This window comes from Tauraco erythrolophus, chromosome 1 (assembly GCF_009769465.1).
Source record: "Tauraco erythrolophus isolate bTauEry1 chromosome 1, bTauEry1.pri, whole genome shotgun sequence".
Classification (NCBI taxonomy): domain Eukaryota; kingdom Metazoa; phylum Chordata; class Aves; order Musophagiformes; family Musophagidae; genus Tauraco; species Tauraco erythrolophus.
Genome location: NC_141465.1, coordinates 58,839,081 through 58,862,034, shown reverse-complemented (window position 1 = coordinate 58,862,034; position 22,954 = coordinate 58,839,081). Strand labels below are relative to the sequence as shown.

The window sequence follows — 22,954 nt, the reverse complement described above, 5'->3', positions numbered from 1 at the left end:
GACTCGGCTTTCTCAAAACAATTTATTAACAGTTACTTAAAAAGGACAAAGGGAAACAAAACCAGTTACTTGAGAGGATAAAGAGAAAACAAGGTCAGATCTTAAAAACAACACCTCCCCACCCTCCTTTCCTTTTCTTCTCAGCTCTACCTCCCGCCCAGCGGCGCAGGGGGATAGGGAATGGGGAGTGCAGGTCAGTTCATCCCATGTTGTTACTGCCACCCCTTTCTTAAAGGAAGAGGAGTCCTTACACCATTTTCCCTTGCTCCAGTAAATCTCCTACTCACGAGGAAAATACACAAACTTCTCCAGCGTGAGTCCTACCCGCAGGATGCAGTCCTTCCCCATCGGATTACTCCAGTGCGGGCTTTACCACAGTCTCGGATTCTTAGGGAGTTGTGGCCACTCACTTCGGCGTGGGTCATCACACGGGCTCTAGATGCCTCACTACCTCGTCGTGCATCCCATGCTCCATTATTAACAGTTACTCATCGTGCATCCTATGCTCCACGACCTCTCTCAGGCTCAGGCATCTCTTCCCCGACGCGGGCTTCTCCATGAGCTGCGAGCAGGTCTCTGCTCCACCGAGTCCATCTTGGCTGCAGGGAGGCCGCCTGCCCTCTCGCCACCGATTACAGGAGAAGCTCAGCTCCGGCACACCTCGTCCCGTTCCATCTTCACTGACCTGGTGTCTGTGTGGCCATTTCTCTTAGATTTCAGTCCTGTCTGGGAGAACTCGGCCCAGCGGGCACCCCGAGTTTCCCAAGCGGCTCTGCCACCACCATCCTCAGTGGGTGGTGCCGGTCTGGTGCGGGCAGCCACCGGGCCAGGAGCCAGGAGCAGAAGCAGTGCCCTCCTCCCTTCTCTCCTCACTCCTCGACAAAGCACATCTTTCCAGTTCCTTTGTTCCAACTTCAATAACACAATTCGCAGAGGCGCCAATTGGCTCAACCCTGAGGGGAGATGGGAGTCCGATCTGGTGGAGCAAATTCCCTCTCCTGCCAACAGACCCTCCGCGCCCCGCCGCCCCCTCCCCCATCAAACCATCACAACTTAGTTTTCTTCACCTTATCTAAACTTTTCTCCTTTTGGTAATGGCAAAGGAGTAAGTCCATCACATTAAAAGACTTTATGTCTTAGCACATGATTCTTCTTTCTGGTTGATGTCTGCTTACACAATGCAGTGCCTCAGAAAGTGATTTTTTTTGAGCTTTAGACATCCCTTGTGAGTTTTGCTGCTGTTTCCAGAAATATTCATTGCTGCCATCATTTCTCATGACCACTTCAATCAGATGTTGAATAGCTAGTATGAGATTTGAATGAACAGTCAGTCTTCAAAGGCATTGATCTACCAGAGGGTACTTGGAAGCTATTGCAGCATTATGAAACAGTAACTCTAATTCCATTTTAATCAAAGTGGACCTCAATATTAAATCATATTGTCTGAGGTGCTGTAATTTTCCTGGGCTGAAGATCAGTAGTAGTTAGAGACAAACTGACAGATACTGCTTTGCCTTTGTGATCCAAAGCTCGTTTTAAGAGTTGCATAATGTCAGAGCTCAAAATACCTCAAATTATTGGGCTCAGACAAACTCCAGTATCAGTGTCTTAGATCTGTCCAAATATTGTCCGCCTCACAGAATGGTAACTCTTGAATGCAGCTAAAAAAAACTTATCATCCCTCCAGGTCTTCTAATATGGATTCCTTCAAACATTTCTGTTGTTGAATGTTCTCGTCTCTGTTGTCTTCTGATATTCCCATAATAACCTCTGAGTGCATCTCCATTTGCATTGACGTTTGTTTCTGTTGGATAAAAATTACATTATGCACAACATCTGCATTCAATGGTATCACAAATTCTGAATATTTTTACAAGCATGCTACTTATTTGGTGTATCTGGAATTAGTACAGATTACTTTATCATGTAACTGGAACACAGAGATCATAGGAGTTCCTCTCTCAATCTGAAAGTTGCTCACAGGCAAATTTGCTTAGTTGTTCTGAGTCCTAATTTTGTTCCTTATCTCTATCCAGGATGATGTGACTATGTACCTAAGGCTTATGTCAAAGTCACAGTCTAGTTTCAGGGGTTATATTTGTTGATTAGATAAAACAGATTATCCCAGTACTGTTCTCCACAGTCTTTTTAACTCTTACAGTATGTCCAAAGCGAATGTTTCTGCTATCTCAGGTGTCAGCAATATTTGAGATAGTGATATGTTCCATATGTTTTACTCAATTTATCTTTCCTAGAAGTGCCATCAATAGTCATCTCTGCCACTTCTTGTAATCATCTGGACAATAATTACACAACTCTGCTGAGGTCTTCCTGTTGAGGGTATATTCAGTGTTTGTAACATTCTGGGGAGAGAAATTTCTTCTTTCTCTGATAGTGATACTAAATACGATTTTTGTGATTATCATTGATTGATGTGATTTTTTATTTATATATTGAATACAAAGATCCCTAAAGAGCAGTGTATGCAGTTCTAGGGTGAAGGGAGATACAGAATATAAGTTCGATGGTGATGATTTTATCTTTACATTCTGCCAGTCCATATCTTAGGGCCACATTTGTACACTATTACTGGTGAAAATGGCACCAAAGCAATTTTGCACAGAAAAGGTGATAAATATGGCAACTTTTTGGTCATATTTGTTCAAATAATTTTGGCCAAAAGTATCATAGAAATGACTCTGAATATTGAGAATAAGAGACTTGGCTTCAGTCCAGTTCTCTTGGGCTTTTCTTTTCTGAGAACATGACTGAGAAGATGAAGAGGAACACAGATTACTCTTGGGAGCCAGCCCAAGGCTTGTGAAATGAACTCCAGGTTCAAGTTCAAAACATTTCAATCTTGTAATTTGTAAAATTACTATATAGGCTATACACATCAGCTTTTCCATAAATTTGTCTTTGAGAAGGTAAAATAAAACAAAAAAAAACCAACCCACCCCTCTTGCCTCACAATTCAAATTGTGATTCATTAATTGAGATGGTCCATGGTTTCTGTCAGAGTTTATAATCACATAGGTATATTTATAAAAAACAAAACAAAACACAATATTGGAAGGCATATGTTTTTCCCCTGAGAGAGAAGATGGCATTAACAGCTCACACCGGCAATCGTTAGTTGCTGAACGCACTACCAAAAGACATTTAGATATTGCAGTGTAAATACAATAGTGAAGTAGGACAGAGTAAAATTAATAGAAATCCTGCAGGGGCTCAGAACAAATGTTCCAAGTTCATAGGATGGAGAAAATCCTCACTACAGTTTTCTGTTTCCATGACATTCCCCAAAAAAACTCATAGTTTGGGCACACCTGCACCTTCTCATCATGTGTTGGTAAGAACCAGGTAAGAGACAATCTTACGGTGCCTCTTGGAGCACAGTTCACTGTCTAGCTTTACCAGACTTATAGAGATCTAGACCACTGCCTGCCTAACACACTTTTTCCTCTAACTCACACAGTGATAGACAGCAATAAGAAGCATTGAATGCGCCAGCCAATGAGCTTCATTAATGATAGCCACACAAATATTACAAATATTTTTTTTCTGTTTTGCCCAGTTGACTAAAGTCTTGTAATTTGCCATAAGCTAAGATCTGAACATTAACATCAGCTCTTTTAAAGTAAACATCTCTGTACATTATTTTGTCCTGTGACAGGTGCACATTTGGGGTAGGTTATGTTGCGTGCATGGTGGAGCCTCCTCTTATTTGCTATACAAATGTGCATATTTACTACAACATAGTCATAGTTAACTTGCATATCTCCACAAACACTTTCTCTTTGTCAACTTGCCCACATGCATATGTGTAATATCCTGTAACTGACTATTCTGCAGGAGGTCAAGGTGATTACTCCTTAAAATGCTGACCTATTGAGTGTGGATATGCTGAAACTCTTTGAGGTATACTAGATAAAGATTACACTCCCCTGAGGATTTTCTCCATCCTCTCTGCTGAGATCATTATCCTGTAACCTCTACAAGCTTTCTGTTTTCTTCTGGCTTCACTACAAATATTGTGCATAGCTTTTTCCCAGTTTTTCTTAAAAATGACCTGCTCTACAAATGTAATGTTGCAACATTCCAATTGCAAGTAATATCATATATGTCAAGGTAGTGAGAGAAAAAAGACAGACACGTTCTACCTGGTGGTGAGTTTCATCTGCAGCTAACCAAGTTTTGATATTATCTGAAGGATGCGGAACAGGCATGGTTATAACTTCCAGGCATCTATACCTACAAGAGAGTGATATAGACACAAGACTATTAAATGTCTGCAGGAACAGATCAGTCAATAGTACTTTGTAACAGATATGCCAAGTAGACAGGCATCTATCATTTCTAAAGCCATTCTACCCTATTTTGTTTCACTGCAGACATCTTTAATCAACATTTTTCCCAGCTCTTCTTCAGCCTGACTGATTTTCAGCCTGTTAGAGATTTAAAAGAGCTCTATAGATATGCACAAACATGATTTCCAAGCAAAACAAGAGCTCGTGGCATGCTGCTTTGTGTATAGTTAAAAAATTACTCCTACATATACATTTCATAATTAAAAATATTACCTATAAAGTGTGATACATAAAGAAACATCAGATGGCAGGGAGCAGGAATAGCATCAAACATTTAACTCATTTGCTGAGGTTTGGCAGAATTCAGGTTTGAGAGTAAGTGATGTCTGCACAAAACGGTGGAAAAATTTTGTTTCATCACAAAGGATTATCTGTTGGTTTTGAGTACTATGACAATTTTCTACCAAAAAGATCTACTAGCTGAATTGCTCTCTTGAGGCCAGAGTCACTCATTATTTAACCAGAATGTTGCTTTATGTTTAGATGAAGATGGCTTTCAATTACATGTTTTGTTTGCCCCAGGGGAAACTTTTTATTCTGTATTTTTATATTAGCTCTTTCATAACTGTAGTTCCTTAAGTCTTTGTTCACTGAAGATAGAGCACATGATAACTTCTTTTATCCTAATCAGCAATAATATTTAGTCATTAATTAAATAATCAATTTACTTTTAACAGAGGATCCATTTACATACTATACCTTCCAAATATTAAGGCATCCTGAGTTATCATCCTGTCATGAACAAGTTTATTTTTCAGTTCAAGAAAGTCTTCTCTGCCATGTCAATAGGAAACCTATGTAGTCAGGCAGAAAAGCAGTGGTATGGAGGCAGTTGACTGCATCAATTTGTGGGTGTAGGACCATAACTATTACTTTGCTGTACTACTAGTACTAATAGTACAGGAAAACAATTTCCTTCCACCAGCCTGACTTTCCTTTTTTATTTAATTCTTGTAAATGATCCAGCTTAGAGTAAAAGCCAGTAACACCCATGGATTATGAAATGAAATTGTGCAACATGACAAATGCAGGTCATCTTTGGTACCATTAACATTGGTGGCCCTGAATGCAGAACCTGCAAAAGCATGGGATAAAGTCACACTGAGAGTAGAGAGACAGCAGTCAGAGTAAGATGAAAAAATGTCATTTATAGTGGCAGAAAGACATCTGAGAGCAGGGTGTGAGACTGGAGCTCCAGGGACAGTGATGGGAGCTGTGAGATGACAGTGATAGGGTTCAGTATCTTACACTAGATCTTAACACCTAGTACTCCTTTGTGAGAACAATAGTCAGAAATGCAGAGTTAACGTCAGGGATCTCCTCGGTAGAGTACAATGGGATGAAGGCCTGGAGGGAAGAGGGGCCCAAGAAAGCTGGTTAATATTCAAGGATCACCTACTTCAAGCTCAGGAGCGGTGCATCCCAACAAAGAGAAAGTCAGGTAGGAACACCAGGAGGCCTGCATGGATGAACAAGGAGCTCCTGGACCAACTCAGACACAAAAAGAAGGCCTATAGAGGGTTGAAGCAAGGACAGGTAGCCTGGGAAGAATACAGAGCAATTGTTCGAGCAACCAGAGATCAGGTTAGGAAAGCTAAAGCCCTGATAGAGTTAAATCTGGCCAGGGACATCAAGGGCAACACGAAAAACTTCTATAGATATGTCAGTGATAAAAAGAGATCTAGGGAAAATGTAGGCCCTCTCCGGAAGGAAACGGGGGACCTGGCTACTCGGGATATGGAGAAGGCTGAGGTTCTCAATGACTTCTTTGCCTCAGTCTTCACTGGCAAGAGCTCCAGCTGCACAGCCCAAGTCACAGAAGGCAAAGGCAGGGACTGTGAGAATGTAGAACCGCCCACTGTAGGAGAAGATCAGGTTCGAGGCCATCTAAAGAAGTTCCCACTGACTGGAAAAGGAGAAACATAGCCCCCATCTTTAAAAAGCGAAAAAAAGAAGACCCAGGGAACTACAGGCCAGTCAGTCTCCCCTCTGTGCCTGGCAAGATCATGGAGCAGATCCTCCTGGTGACTATGCTAAGGCACATGGAAAATAAGGAGGTGATTGGTGACGGCCAACACGGCTTCACTAAGGGCAAATCCTGCCTGACTAATTTGGTGGCCTTCTATGATGAGGTTACAGTATTGATGGATGGGGGAAGAGCAAATGACATCATCTACCTGGACTTATCCAAAGCATTTGATACTGCCCCACACGACATCCTTGTCTCTAAACTGGAAAGACATGGTTTGGATGGATGGACCACTCGGTGGATAAGGAATTGGCTGGATGGTCGCACTCAAAGAGTTGTGGTCAACAGTTCAATGTCCAAGTGGAGGCCAGTGATGAGTGGAGTACCTCAGGGGTCGGTACTGGAACCGGTGCTACTTAACATCTTTGTTGGTGACATGGACAGTGGGATCGAGTGCACCCTCAGCAAGTTTGCAGATGACACCAAGTTGTGTGGTGTTGTGGACACGCTGGAGGGAAGGGATGCCATCCAGAAGGACCTTGACAGGCTAGAGAGGTGTTGCTCACCAGAAGAAGGCTTCAGGCTGCGGCTCTAAAGCAAGTTGTCGCTTATCCCACAGCCAGGAGGAAATGGCCCACTTTTTGTAGGAAGGGCCTTAACTTCAAGGTACAAATTCCCAAGGTAATTGATTAATTGACAAATTCCACAATTCCTAGCATCCACAATTCCTAGCAGCTGGATCCACAATTCCCCCTTTTTTGTTCACTAGTTTTTAGAACTTCACGGCTAGCAGAGACTCAGTTAAATAGAATTCTCTTCCCTCTTTTGAGTTAAGTAGAATTCTCACTTCCCTCTTTCAGGGTAGCTTTTCCTTCTTTGTTGAAGGAATTCTTGCTCTGGCTTTTCTGGCTCTGGCACTGGCAGGGTCTCTTTTAGGGTCTCTTTATAATTCTCTTTATTATCACATCAGGGTCACCAGATGTCACTCACCAGAAGAAGGCTTCAGGCTGCAGCTGTAAAGCAGGTTGTCACTTCTCCCGCAGCCAGGAGGAAATGACCTGCCTTTTGTAGGAAGGGCCTTCACCTTAATCGATAATTAACTTCCTTGATAGTAGCTGGATCCACAATTCACCCTTTTTGTTTAAATTTTAACTTCATTGATAAATTTTAACTTCATTGATAATTGTAGCAGCTGGATCCACAGAGAGGTGGGCCTGTGAGAACCTCATGAAGTTCAACAAGGCGAAGTCCAAGGTCCTGCACATGGGTCGTGGCAATCCCAAGCACAAGTACAGGCTGGGCAGAGAATGGATTGAGAGCAGCCCTGAGGAAAAGGACTTGGGAGTGCTGGTGGATGAGAAGCTCAACATGAGCCGGAAATGTGCGCTGGCAGCCCAGAAAGCCAATCGTATCCTGGGCTGTATCAAAAGGAGCGTGGCCAGCATGTCAAGGGAAGTGATTCTGCCCCTCTACTCAACTCTCGTGAGACCCCACCTGGAGTACTGCATTCAGCTCTGGAGTCCCCAACACAAGAAGGACATGGAGCTGCTGGAGCGAGTCCAGAGGAGGGGCCACAAAGATGATCCAAGGGCTGGAGCACCTCTCCTATGAAGACAGGCTGAGAGAGTTGGGGCTGTTCAGCCTGGAGAAGAGAAGGCTCCGGGGTGATCTTATTGCAGCTTTCCAGTACTTAAAGAGGGCCTACAGGAAAGCTGGAGAGGGACTTCTTACAAGGGGGTGTTGTGATAGGACAAGGGGCAATGGCTTTAAACTGAAAGAAGGGAGATTTACATTAGATATAAGGAAGAAATTTTTCACTCAGAGAGTGGTGAGGCAGTGGAACAGGTTGCCCAGAGAAGTTGTAGGTGCCCCATCCCTGGAAGTGTTCAAGGCCAGGTTGGATGAGGCTTTGGGCAACCTGGTGTAGTGGAGGGTTTCCTTGTCCATGGCAGGGGGGTTGGAACTAGATGATCTTTGAGGTCCCTTCCAACCCTAACCATTCTATGATTTTATGATTCTAGCTGCTTCTTGTAAACATAACTTATCTGAGAAGATCTGTATTTGACTTTAATCTGTTGTATGATTTGTTTACCCTAACCCTGATCTCTCTTCCACTAGAAATTTATAGTACCTATAAACTATAGTATAGTAGAAACGTACGCTACCTTCTACATGAATATATCAGCAAACCTCCAAGGAAAATCAGGAGACAAAACAACATGAGGCTTAGCAGCAGGACGTCCACTGTCTTTTCTTAAAAAGAAGAGGGAAAGGTAACGTTAATGTGGGAAAGGGTAGTTTATAAACGGATGAATTACATATTGACTCATAAATATTGCACTATTCCTGAACTGCCATAGATATAAAGGAACGTTTCCTGGAGCTTTTTTAGGGGAAACAGTGGCTTCTGACTTCATCACTATTCCTTCTTCTTCCTTTTAGCCCTCAGCCTTGCTGCTGCCTCAATCCAGCACTTTCTCTCGCATCCTCTGCTCAAGTAGATTCCATCACCTTCTTTCCCTGAACTTCTGCTCTCATATGCTGGGCATGGCCTGTCCTGCCACTGGATACTTCCATCCGGTCTTGATTCCTCTGGTTGTCAGACCCTTTGTCTATCTGCTACTGACACTCCTGGGGCAGTCCCAGCTGCTTCTGGATTCCTGCTGCTGCCACCTCCCATCTCCACGCACCATGAGTCCCTGTCGCTGCCTCCTCACCCCTTCACAGCTGTAACTTTTTTAAGACAAAATGAAAATAAAAGCTTTTTGTCAAACAAAATATTGTCTTTTACTAAAGAAACAACATTTGGTTTTCATTAGATTCTCCTTTTTTGTCCTGTTAAGCATAGTCCTGAGGAAATGTGAGCAATACGTATTTATACTGTTCAACACATACTACTGCTCTGCACCTTGCATTCCTTCCTCCAAAATACTCAAAATACTAGTATTTGATTGACTCAAAGAGGTATTTTTAACAGATTTTATTTTTTTGTTTAATACCTAGCTTTAGAAACACAACTAGTTTGGATTGCTTTGAACTAAGTGCTTTGAAGAAAAACACACAGGAACAGCTCTGAAAATGTTCATAGTCCAAGGCCATTTAAAAAGTGGGTTTAGGATCAATCCAGATCAAATTCAAGGAACAAAAGAACCAAACAAAAGTTCCTTGTTTGAACTCATCTGTAGTTTAAAACAAGGATATTATTAATTTCCACAAATTTGATATGAAACCATGAAAAAACTCACAAATTTCTGGGGACAATTGTGCATAAGAATAGCCTTTATGTTCTGCTAAAATACAAAGTCATTCTTTGTTGACTTTAAGATGAAAAGGGATTTTTCGCCTTCTTATCTTTTGAGATGAGGGTTCAGAAAACGTACTGAACAATCTCTGGACTGTGCAGTAGAAATTCTTTTGTGTGAGGTAATTGTTTTGCATCATTCTGCTAACCCCGTATCACGTACACACCCAGGAGAAGAGGAAGCAGTGGTCTTTACATCAGCCGAACCACAAAGAGGTTTGCTTCTCTTGCTGTCTGTTTTTCTTCAGATGCAAATGCTTAAAATTAGTCACAGATAAGAGTACTTTGAAACCAAGTGTCTTGGTTTGCAAAAATGCAGAACACCTCTGAATTACTATTAACTTCAAAGCAATCTATGAATGCTTAGCAGCTCTAAAAATTAGACCAATTATTTCAAGTTTCTATATATGAATAAAGCTGATTAAACATTTCTTTTTTAGCAGAAAGTTTCTATACTAAACAGCTCAGTTCAGTTTAAATTGTGGCTTTATTCAAAAGCATATGCTAATTTCAATGAAGAATGGATATGTTTCCCAGGAGAAAATTAACAAATTCTTTTCATGTCAAAGGAACATTTCAGAACAAATATTTTAGTTATGTTTTGAATTATGTTATTTTATTTTGAGGTTTCAGCTTTTTTAAATGAAGGCCGAAATGCCTCTTAAAAATGCATTCTTAAAGAAATGTAGCACAGTTCCTAGATGAAACATTGGAATATCATGTAGAAGCAAAGAAAAAGCAGGTCATTGCATGCTCCTTCAAGACTTTGAGCAGAAAAACTGGCACATTCCAAAACAAAAATGCCTAATGGATGTTTTTCCTTTCAGGTTACTCCACAGGAAGATTTAATTTTTTCAATTCCCTGTGTCTATGAAATTAGGTATGTGAGTTTCTTGGAGTTACCATGAACAATACTATTAATACCAGGGCTTTTTTTAGTCTAGGCAGTATTAAAATGCACCTCATAATGTGCACTTATACATGTTCCAAATTAGAAGCAGACAAAACAATTTCAACGGCACACAAAATAAAATGGACATAAAACTTTCTCTAGGCATCAAAGGAGATATTTAACGAGTTTTGCCTGAGCATGTGACCCCTTGATGTAATATACTCATAGATTCATTTTATAGAAGCCACCAATCCTCTGTGAGTACAGGAAGGGAGAAGGGAAATTTCCACATCACATGAACTTGCACATACGTGCAGTATGCTCCAGGGGTAAATCAACACACTGCACTGAACACATGCAGGTACTACAGCTTATATGCAATGGTGATCTTGTCCACCATAAACTTTCCTGAAGTGGAGGAAACATGCTGTGATTGTTCAGCTTCAACAACAGCTGTAGCGAAAGCTGGGGAAGCAGCAGTGATGAAAACCATTGAAGGAGAGTGGCAGCTGCCGAGAGCAAGGTTTGGCAGGCTGGAACCAGGACGGGTGACTGTTCAACTCCATTTTCTTCTGATGAGAGGCTGACAGAGAGAGAATAAATCTGTATTCCCCCACTAGGAAGAGTCCTTCTGATTTCCCTTTCCTCCACTGTCTACACATCAGATGTGACCATTCTGATGCCAGGCAGACCTCTCTGCTGACCATGCTATGATCCTAGGCTCACTCTGTCTTCAGTGAGAAGAAGGAAGCATCTTCAAAGGGTAATTCAAATCTCTGATGGGCTGACACATGTTCTCTCCTTCACCCCAGTGAATATGTGGAGCAACTAGGCTTTTTTCTCCAAGCATTTCAGAAGTGGAATGCTTTTGAAATTAATTTAATGAATCTGGGCCAATGAAGGTGGCAGCTGAGGGGTGCCAACAGACCAGTGGGATGTAGTGAGACATCTGACAGAGTAAGCAGGCAACATCCTATAAACTCTGTAACTGAATTTACATTCAATCCATTGCAAAAATTATAATGTCTGGCCTTGTATTTCCTGTGTCTTCAGATAAATATGTACTTGAAGCTCAATAGAGCAAAAAGACATATTCTAAAATACACAGTCTGTTGCATTAAATATAGATATTTATCTTGTTTTGGTTTATTATCAATAGTATTGTACTCTTTTTTTGCATGTCAACGTACAGAGACAAGACTATGCACTATTTTCTCGCCATAAACATAGTGCCATTCCATTACACTACTTCCTCTTCACCTAATCTGACATCTTCTTAGCACATGAATGTCAAAATCCAGTTATAAGAGGTGAAGGAAAAGTATTACAAGGCTCTTGTTCAATTTGTGCTGAAGTGAGCTGTAGGGGCCAGAGTACATATGTTTAAATGAGAGCTAAACCAGTTCCTACCTCTGTCTGATATGAAATTATTCCCCTGATGTAGAAATAGAAATGTTAGGCTTAGTCCCTAAGGACTACATGATTTGATGAATATTATGACACTTGTGGGTTTCATAGCTTACTAACTCCAACTAATCGTGTTTGTTGAGATGCTTGGGCTGTCCATTGCAAGGCAGGTAGGAGCGTCGTGACCTTCTCGGCTGCTGACCATGACTGTTTTCTAAAGGCTATCAAGAGTCAGATGTAACTTACCTCAGGAGAACAGCCCTGTGCTGGATTACTTTAGGACTAAGGAAGCACAACTCTTTAGACCAAGGACTGCCTTTGTCTATAGCACCTAGAACTGTGTGCGTCTTGTGCATGGCATGGACCTCTAGGTACTGCTGCCGCACAAAAATACCGCAAGGAGAACAGGCATAGTAGTGAAGTAAATATGTTGAACAGTAATAGCATATTCAATGATAAGGGTTATGAATAGTAAATACATGATAACTTACCACCGTGAATAAACACTGGTTCACTCCATTCACTCCAAATCTTGTTTCTGATGCATACCTCTTTCTTTACCCTCACTTGTGCCGCACATTTGTTTGCCGGCTTATGAAACGGGTACTCATATTTCTCTGCAGTGATATTTACGATCTATCAAGATAGGATTAGGGGGTTATTTTAGGTGATTTCACATTGCCTTTCACACAGATATAAATCTGGAGATGTCGAATACTATTATTTACATCTCAAACCTAGTAGGAAGAGATTTTCAGAACAAGTGCTTATGTCCAGACGCAATCTGACTCTTAACTGGCATGTATTAAAACTCAGGACTGAAAATGAAGGAGAGCCTGTAACTGCTAAGAGAGAAGGAGGTATCAGCTATAGCAGGACAGTAAGAATTTGAAAACACAGGTTATCATTTTATTTTTTATCACATCAAGTGTAGGACGAATACAGTAACTATGAAACTGCCAGTTTCAAGGTTCTGGTGTGGATAGTGTGCTATACTTACTTGTCTAGTAACATAAAATCTTGCATTTTTCAGCTGACTGGTGGTGAGGGATGCTCATTATTTTAGTGACTATTTTGAAACATCTTTAATTGTGCCTATAGAAAAAAGCACATCACTTCAAAAGATAAAGCCCACACAAAGAGTGTCAGAGTTTAAAACAGAGTTTAAATCTCTAAATCATTCATCACTTTTGAAAACTGAATCTAACTTGTGTAAATAAAAAATACAAAGAATTTATAAGGAAAAAAAAAAAAGCAGGAGAGGAAACTCCTGCTTATAAAAATTAAAAATAATGTCAGGAAGTTGCAAAGAAGTAGAAAGTATGTGTCTCAGACACAGAGGAGTCCAGAATCTTTACATGTTTGGTCTTAGGAAAGCACAATGAGGTAGTATAAGGCAGACTTATAGAAAAGGTAATCTCCTGCTCTCCTCATACTGCAGTGTGGATTTGACCCTGTGTACCATACAATTTCTTTCTCTTCTTTCACGCTTTTTAACAGCTGTCCAGATCTGGTGCAAAAAATAGGTCCAAAAGTTCACATGCTAAGTTCTTCAAAAGTAAGTAAAAATGTGGGATAGTCCTTGGGCTTTCAAAAGTAAACTGCAAATTACTGTGAGGGTTAACTGCTAACCAAATGCTGTGCCTGAAAATTTCTTCCTAAGGAGCCAATAATAAGCTCACGTCATCATTGGAAATTTCCAAAACGTAGGACTGAAAGACTTCTTATAAAATTTCGTAGGCCACCTCTGGCAGTCACCAAGTGCAGCAACTTTCAACCACATCTACCCAGAGCATTCATGGAGGATGTCTAATCCTTTGTCAGTAACTCTATACAGAGCCATCTCCAAGCTGTCTCAGAAACCTGTTCCCGTGCTAGACTTTTCTTGGAATTAGGATGCTTTTACTACTTTTTAGCCTATGTTTTCCTTGCTTTGAATTTAGCCAGTCACTTTTTATCCTATGCACAAATTGTCATAGGTATGATCCTTATGCTCTTTTATTTACCAGAAAACTGTTAACACAAGTTACACTTCTTTACTCTAGACCATATCCTCCAATCTCCCACTTATAGAGCATGTTTTCAAGGCTTATGCTCATTTTGATAATTCTTACTGACGTTCTCTGAATTTTTTTTCAGCATATTTATATTTTGTGGTGGTGTTCAAAGCACAATTTGAAACTTCAGGTGAAATTAAGTAACTAGAAGGACAAATTAGCCACAACCTACATCTTACATGTGACATGCCTGTCATATACACTTGAATAACGTTTGACCTTTGTATAGTAACATGGAATGATTGACTCAGTTTGTGGTTCAGTGTAATCCAGAGACCTTTATTCTTCTGCGTTGCTGCCTGCACATTAATTCCTTATTTCGTGTTTGTACATTTGACCTATATTTCATAATCATAGGACTTTCATTACTACTGAATTTTGGCTTTTTGATTTCAGACTTACACAGCATTTCAAATTCTAACCTTTTTTCCCATGGTACTTGCCAATTCTTCCTAGCTTCCAGTCATCTGCAGACTTCACTCCCTATTTTTAAGCTTCATCAGTTTGTATCACAGTATTATTATTTGTGTACATAAGTATTCAGCAAGTCATCTCTTCGGGTATTTAGAATAAATAAATATAGACTTGTGTATTTTAATCATTATACTCTCACCTGTTCTTCAACAAATATCTACAAGCCTGCTTATGAATTCATTCTCTTTGACAGCAATTAAGAACTTGCTTTGCTCAGGAAACAGAGTCTCAAGCTTAGAATCATAGAATCATAGAATCATAGAATCATAGAATCATAGAATCATAGAATCATAAAATCATAAAATCATAAAATCATTAGGGTTTGAAGGGATCTCAAAGATCATCTAGTTCCAACCCCCCTGCCATGGGCAGCGACACCCTCCACTACACCAGGTTGCTCCATTCTTCTTCCTTCTGTGTCTCCTGTAATACTATTGAAGTTTTCTTCCTTAACTTTGTCGCCCCTCCGTCTTTTTGTGCTCCTTGGTTAAGTAGCTGCCATTTTAATCATTACTAGCTTTGACACTGATTGTCCCCATATCTACCTTAAAGCCCCTCTCACTTAGCTAATTCCCTCATACATCTTTTGTTGTTGCTGTTGTTGTTGCTACAACTGCCTCTCTCTTGTCTTCCTAAACCATATCATCTGTGGAAAAAAAGGTGTATGATTTTCCACTACTGTAGGTGTTTATTCACTTCCATATCGCAACGACTTTACTTTTCTATGTTTATATCCTGCAGATGTGAACAGAGCAGGGGAGGAGCTGTGTAACACGAGGAAAATAAAAGAGGTTTATTTCATTTAAGTAAGGATGCTGGACTATTTTATGTACTCGATGTTTCCTTCCAGAGAGTAGAAGGTGTTAGGAAGCTGGAAACAGGGGCTGCAGTGGCCACATGAACACTGTGGATTGAGGGATGCCCCCTGCTCACCTTGGGCACATTGCAGTCCCACAATGGGAAGGGACCCCTTACTCACAGCCCTCTCTCCCTTGCTCTGGGTCTTGAAACAGGAAGGAAATCTGTGTGCATGGGTAGGAAGAGATCAGAAGGGCACCAGCACATTCCTGAACAGAATACCAAGGTTCCACCATGAACCTCTGCTTACAGCCCTGAGTGATTAGGAGCATTGTGAATGGACGGGACAAGCCCTGGATGTTTCTGGCAGGAGTTTAGAAGTATTAGACTTGGGAAGGGTTAAGAGGATGGTATCTATTTGTAGAGGTGGCTAGGAGGCAACCTGTCTTCTGGAAAGACCCAAAGCAGACTGGGAAACTTTGGCATGTCCACATACACACTCGAGCTCTCTTTCCATGTGTTTGTTTGGAAGCTGCCTAGCAGTATTAGCACTGCACTTGAATTAATAAACATGGCTGTAATTTATGAAGATAACATTATGTGATCAATAATGTGTCTACCTCGTTGCACTTCTCCTTTCTACTGTGTTTAACAAAGAGTGGATGCATACCAATTTAGTTATATACTCTTTCAGGCTTTAATTGTTGCTTAAGTGCTTGCAGCCAGCTTAGATAAGACTTTTATTCTTAGAGTACTGTGCACTGACTGAGGTGTGTGTTAGCTAAGTTTTAGGATCTTAGAGAAAAAACACAGCTTCAAAGACAGCTTGAATGAAAGCACCAAAGATTCAGAAAATTCACATTCCAATACACACCTGAATTTCATATTTATTGTATTCTGAATTAAGGGCTTGGCTTTCTACTCTTCGGAAGTTCAGATAGGAATCTGCATGAAAACTTTTCAGCTCTTATTTCCAGTTAATTTAAAAATGTCACCTGGTAATGCCGGGTGGCTTTTAGTCACCACATGGCATAACCTAAATTATAACTGTTCTGTTTCTTACTGATAAGACTTAAAGAAGTTGCTGATACACTATGAAAGATTTTTAAATATATGTAATGTATGAAAACAACAGGGGTGACTCTTTCAGTGATGTATGTAGAAATAACAACAATAATATATAATTTTTTCTTTAAATATATTATCAAAATAACTGGTAAACTTTTCTTTTTATCAATACTCCTTTTTCTATAACAAAAATGTCAGTAATCTATGTGATGCTAATGTACAATTCAAATTCAAGATGAAAAGAAAACAAGAACCAGTCCACCTCAATGTAACCATGACTCTGAGAGACTTCATGAAAAGTGTGGATTTTCCATTTTTGACCAGAAAGACAATAAAAGTGGTATTCTTCATAAAATACCTTAGGATTTCTTTAAAGTTTGAGGTTTAGTTCTGTGAAATTCAAGGGATGCCTAGTTTTTATGGAAGGTGTACTATACAGATCAAGCGTATTACCAAAAAAGTTCTTACCTTACGATCTGTTATTTTCACTTGATACAAAAAACACTTGTTCCTTGCAGAACCAATAGTGGGTGGGGGTTTCCAGTGAATTTTAATACTTCTGTTTTCAAGGGAAACTGAGACGTTGATAGGCGGGTTCAGTTTCTCTGAAAAAAGAGCACAGAGAGACCTTCTGTACTTCACGCGCTTTCTCAATGCTGATGTTAAACAAACACAGTGCGTTAGTCCTTAAAATACACTGCTGACTATTTTGGAGATTATCACGCCCAAAGAATGCGTTCAGTAAGTGACATATTTTCTTTGAAAGTGCTGCTCACTAAGTGGCATCTCTTTCTGTCTCAGAATAGAGGGAGTCTCTTTTTTTCCACATCTCTTTCCAGGAAAGGTAGAGAGGGCGAGCAGGAGGAGTGGGCCCTTTGACTGCCTTCTCCAGAGTCCCCTGTCAAAGAGACCTCCAAGTTGCTACAGGCTCCCTGACATGTAGGATTATTTCCACTGTGTCTAGTGGGATATCTCAAGTCTGTCTCTGAGACTGGTAGCTTAACTTTGAAAAAAAATGGAATTTCGTCTCTCACTGAGGGATTACTGAGGGGATAGATACCAGTTCCTGGTAGGTGTCATTCAGTATATGAAGTTTGCTTCACACGCTTAAGAAGTCTCTCTCTGTGTCCTGTAAGTGAGCCAGCAAGCACTTGCTATGGAGGAAGCAAAATGCGCTTTGGAAATGTAAACAGACAAACCAAAAAACCCCCTCCCGCCACCGTGCTCTGGTCACAAAGCGCTAGGGGTGCGATGGCAATGGCTTTTCTCAGAGAGGGATGGGGCACAGCGTTGGAAGCAAGGGACATTTGGGTTCCAAGGATTTGGTCTTTTGGTTTAGATAAGTAATTCTACAGTTAATTTCTAGCATGGTGAGTATTCAGGCATTGGTCCTAGGTGTGTGCTGGAGTATTCAAACAGCCTGAGCCCTCTCCGGCTGCTGTTGCATTGCTGTGAAGTGAGGAACTGCAGCTGGAATTTTCCAGAAAAACCCTCCCAGCAGAGGCAGAGGTGCACGGAAAGTCTCTGGGGACATGGGCGGTGAGGTCTGAGGCCGACACGGCTGCAGGGTGGTGCCGGAGAAAAAAGAAAGAAAAAGAGAGAGAGAGGGTGAGTGACAGCACTACTGGTCCATGAAGCCATCGTGCTTGTTCTAGCAGCTGTGGCTGCATGACCCTGTCTCTTTCCATGGGTATATGTCACACTAGGGTTTCCTTTTTGGTTTTTCTTTTTCCTTCCCCTCCTTGAGCAGTTTCCTGTCTTTGAGTAAAGATCTTACAATGTTAGCAATAACAATTCTCCCAGGGCTACCTCAGGTTTGTAAAATCTTTTGCTTCTGCCCGTCCCTGAAGCTGTTGGCAGTGACCAACACTTGCCTTTGAGGGTGGAGGCACATCACGAACCAAGAAAGGTAAGGAGAGTAAGAAGCAGCTTTTTTTTTCGTTTAGTCTCTGTAGTAAGGAAGACATTTTTTTTCACCTCTGAAATACTATTCCCAGAGCATCTCACCCTTCTTTGAGTATGCCAAGAATAGGAAACTATTTTTTCACCTTTTTGTCACCTGTCATCTGGAAATTTCTTCAGCCCTCCCCTCACAGACAGCCAGAACTGAGCTGTTTTGGGGCTGTTTGAAGCACAGGGCATGCATTGAGTCCTGTTTTATCAAACCATACCTTGAGTTACTAGAGGGAAGTTTGGATTGCAGGGGCTGGTAGCTCACCACAGGACAGCGGACCTCCAGGACCGTGCAAGGGCTAAGCTGGCTACAGCCCAGTTGGGTGCTTTGCTGTTTAAGAAGAGGAGCCTGGATAGGAACTGGCCTTTTTGATGCCTCATAACCAGGATATGACCGCCTTCCTGGGAGGGAGAAGACAGCCCTGGAGTCTTGCAATAGTAATTCTACTACTTGTAACATGAACAATGTCCCCTGCAAGCTCCCTTAGATTTTGCTGTGCCCTGCCAAGGCTTGGCAATGGGTTTTAGAGGCAAGGTGAGCTAACAGGGTTTGTGCCTGTTGCTGAGACAGGAGGGGAAGCTGTTGGATGAACCGGCCATGAGTGGCGTGCGCCTTCCTGATGGCTAAAGATGGCTGAGGCGGGAAGGGAATAAGAGCAGGGATGAAACGCTGGCAGTCTGGCCCCCACTAAGAGGAGGTGGTGGCTGCTCTGAGCTGGAGGATGGAGATCAAGTGGATGGAAAGAGAAGCAAGGAACGAACAGCCTGCTCCCTCCTACTCATCCCCCTGCTCACCCCTGCCCACCCCAGCCCACTGCTCCCTGGGGAAGCCCTAGGTGGGAAGGTTGGCCGAGGAGCTGCAGAAGGGTGGGAGAAGGCATGAAACTGCCAAGGTGAAGCCGAGTAAGCCCTCAGGAGGTTGTCAGGCAAATTAGAGTAGTTCAGGCATCACCTCTGAACATCACATGAAATCTTTTGTTGCTGTGTGAAGTATTTGATCCTAAGATTGGTTGTACTATGGCAGCTTTCTGCTCTGGAGTCTGCAGGTGGGATCAGATCCAGGCAGCCAGTCTGGAAACGAGCATCTTCTCAGTTAGCTATGAAAATACCTAATGCAGTCTTCCTCCAGATTTGTTTGTTTGTTTTTCAGGAAAATCTTATTTTCTTGAAAAGGTTTTGTTTTGCTGAAACAGAATATCTTGCTTATAGCTGGCCCTCATTGCAGTGTAAATCTTTAAGTAAAGCTGATAAATCTAATGTAATAGAACAGAATAAATGAGGTCTAAATCAGAATAAATTTTAATAGTTTTGAATGAGTTTTTGCTATTCCTTGAGTTACAACTAATTCTTGTGTTAGAAGTCTGGAATAAGATCAATATGTTCATAATTTAAAAGATATTCGAATTTGCAGGCTGTGCTAAAACTCAGGTGAATTTCTTACCCGTGAGATTAACTCAAACTTCCCAAAGAAGTAAGGAAGAATCATTTAATATGGTAATTCAAAACTGCTGATAATTAAAAATAACTGTCAAAATATTTTTAACTGGAAAATGATGTTATAAATAAAAAGAAACGTTACTAGTGTTTGAGAATATTCATATTCTTAAATTCAGTTATGAGTGAAACTTGTGTCTTATGTTCTTTTTTCTTTATCAAATTTTCTTCAACACTACAAAAGAAAAATAAAAGGATAGAAAAGAGAAAAACTGGAGAAAAGAAGGGTATAATGCTTTTCAAATTGCATTTTCTTACACTAGCTTACATTTTAAAATGTCAATTATAGATAAAGGATGATATTATACCAGAGAAAAAAAAAAACAACACAAAACCTTTGAGCCATAATACATTTTGTTTAGTCTTTGTGTAAAATTCTCAGACAGACAAATACATAAAAAGTTAGAATTTGTATTATGACTTTGACACACTTCCCTCTTTCCTTTCTTTGCCTTCCAGACCAGTGAAATAACCAATAAATGAACTTTTTATAATAGGTAATCAACAATACTTACCTATCATCTGAGGTATAAAAGCTTTGTAATAAGACAGTCTTCTTGAATTATTTCTCAGATGTCTTACTGTTATATTTAACTTTATTTTTCTTGATGGCTGGAAATATATTGCTTTCATATGGCATCCAATATTTTTCATTCTTGCATTTTTCATATATTGCTGGCATTCAAAATATTTTCCAAAATGTCTGTGAGAAGGAAATATGAGTCTTTTGAATCAAGGACTTAGGTACAAAAGCATGGTTTCATATTTGTTTTGCACAAGACCCTTACCTGTATGAAAAAAAAATCTGGATGTCTTCAGGAGCTTCTGCTTTAGTATGCCAGGTGCAATTGAAAAAAGAAACATTATATATGATGCATGAAAGATTCTGAACATATACTGCAACAAAAAAAAAATAAAAGGGAAAAAAGAGTCATGTTTATTTTACATGGATTTTCTAATAACAACATTATGGTTGCCTTTAGAAACCCATTATGCATCCTTATTTCTAGAAAGATCAACAAGTGGTAGGTTGAGAACAAATGGATCTTTTGGCTATTTGAACAATGACAAGTGAGAAGCACATCTGCTACTACCACCAAAAGCCTTATTAACCCACTTAAAGAAAAAAAATGTCCAGAGTAGTAGCTGAAAAGCTCTGATTTTTTAAGACTTCCTGAAACCAGGTGATACAGAAGGCAATCTTCAAGAGACATATGAGTTGCTAGGGAAAATGGAGAGAGTGGCTGGGTTGTTCTGACATCTGGAGCTGGAGTTTTCTGAATCTGAACATGTCTAATAAAGGAAACAATTTTGCAATACTTCAAGGTGTTAGGTGTCATCTTCTTAACAAATCCATATCAAAAAGGTACTTTCAGAAATTATGTGTCTCAAAGAAAGACAGAACATTATCTTGAACTCTTGGATGTCTTAACATGTAGGAAATAGCCAACCTGGAGGTGCCTTGTAAGTAAATTCTGTCCAGTCACTCTCTTTTATTATATCTTCTGTTTCTTTTGCAAAAAGTTGTGTTTTAACTTTAGCATTAAAACCAGAATGTAACTCAAGATGTATTATCTTTTTCTTCTCCTGCAGTCTTTCCTAAGAGGAAGAAAAAGGAAATTGCATGAAGGTAGATGGCACTGAGTATTGAAAGGGAAATTAGGCAAATTCATCTACTGAATGAAGTAAAACGTGATTTCACTTTAAACTATATGTAACCATTGAACAACTTACCTTCCTTTCATGATTGGTATTGAAGAATTTATAACTCAAAATATACTTCACAGTGTATTTCTCAGTATCTTCTTTTGTTATGTTATTGTTCCAGGATAGAATGACTCTTGACTCATGCTTGGTAATCCACAGAACATTAAGTAGCCCATGTGCATCTGTAATTACAGTGATATTACATGGAGGAAGAGAGGGCCTACTACTGTGTACACAAAGGATTTGGCTCTCAGCAAGGTTTGCACACCAAGTAGCTCCCCCAGCAGCTCTGCTCTTACATGGAGCAGATGGTTGCTGAGCTCTGTTGCATATGACTTACTTCAGCAGCGAGATTAATATTTACCTATCTGCAGCTCCCAAAATGTTAGGTGATTTACTTTTACCTGTCTTGGACATCTCTCCTAACATAGATCTCTGTTTCTCTCTATGGGCTGGAGAAAGTGCCTTGGCAATGAGCTCAAATTAGACATCTGTGACGGCTAGTGTAGGATGAACTGCTACTTAGTATTTTACTTACCCACTACATCTTGTTGTCCACTTGCCAGGCTAGTGGAAAACAGTGTCTTACGCTGGAAAAAACTTAATATCAGCATGACAGGAACAACTGTAGCACGTGCCATAGCAAATACTTCAAGTCACAGGTCTGCAGAAACTAAGACTCTTTAGTTCCAAGTTTGGTGGAAAAAGCACTTAGAACACGATGTTTTCATTTTGCATCTGTGAAATAACATGAAACAGTCACTTAACCACTTAAGTAATGTCTGAAGTATAAGAAATAAATATGAAATTATGTATATTTAATGGGTCTTATTGATCGGTGCCTTCTGTTCCCGGGATGTTTGTATTCAAGTGCACTCTTTAACTGGGTGCCAGGGCCAAAAAGAACAGGTATGCCATGCTGAGCTGGTTTTGAAAGTCACTACTGCTTAGATTGCAGGGCAAGACCACAGAAATTACATTACTGATACTGAAAGCAGACAGTTTGGGTAGGAGCCACCTGACATAACTATGGTTAGATACAAAGCCAGCAGCTATATCTATATGATTTATCTAGCCTCCAGTGGCAGTAGAGCAATTGTCACTTCTAGGTTGAGATTCATGTTACCTGGTCTAAGTATCTCATTTAGGAGGATATGAACCATAACTATCTGAGGAGAGATGAATCCTGTCATTTACAAAAGCGAGTATCAGCTAGAGTATATCAGGTGTTTGCTAAATTTGGGATACAGTGAGCAAACAGATTCCACACTGATCAAAATTGGGTTTAGAAAGACATAATTTCTGTTTCTCTGACGGCTAAGTGTTCCTTCAAAGGCAATCTTAATGTAAAACAACTTTTAGAGTCTTTCACTCACAAACTAACTGGTTTATCTTGGCTCTGATTGTTTTCAATATTAAATCCTCAGACACGCTCTGTGTCTGTTATCTGGGGATCAGCAAGAG

The 22,954-nt window shown here is 40.4% G+C and overlaps 1 protein-coding gene across 1 annotated transcript; it reads right to left on the bottom strand.

The window, feature by feature from the left end:
- Positions 1-1,675: 1,675 nt before the first annotated feature.
- LOC147529409 (interleukin-5 receptor subunit alpha-like) lies at positions 1,676-22,131 on the bottom strand. The gene is made up of 10 exons (XM_086609669.1): positions 22,029-22,131; positions 21,518-21,672; positions 21,235-21,382; positions 20,572-20,680; positions 20,299-20,486; positions 16,805-16,941; positions 12,431-12,575; positions 8,505-8,592; positions 4,164-4,254; positions 1,676-1,804 (listed from the first exon to the last, which is right to left on the bottom strand). The coding sequence occupies exons 1-10, from the start codon at positions 22,129-22,131 to the stop codon at positions 1,676-1,678; spliced, it is 1,293 nt and encodes a 430-aa protein (XP_086465795.1).
- Positions 22,132-22,954: the final 823 nt, after the last annotated feature.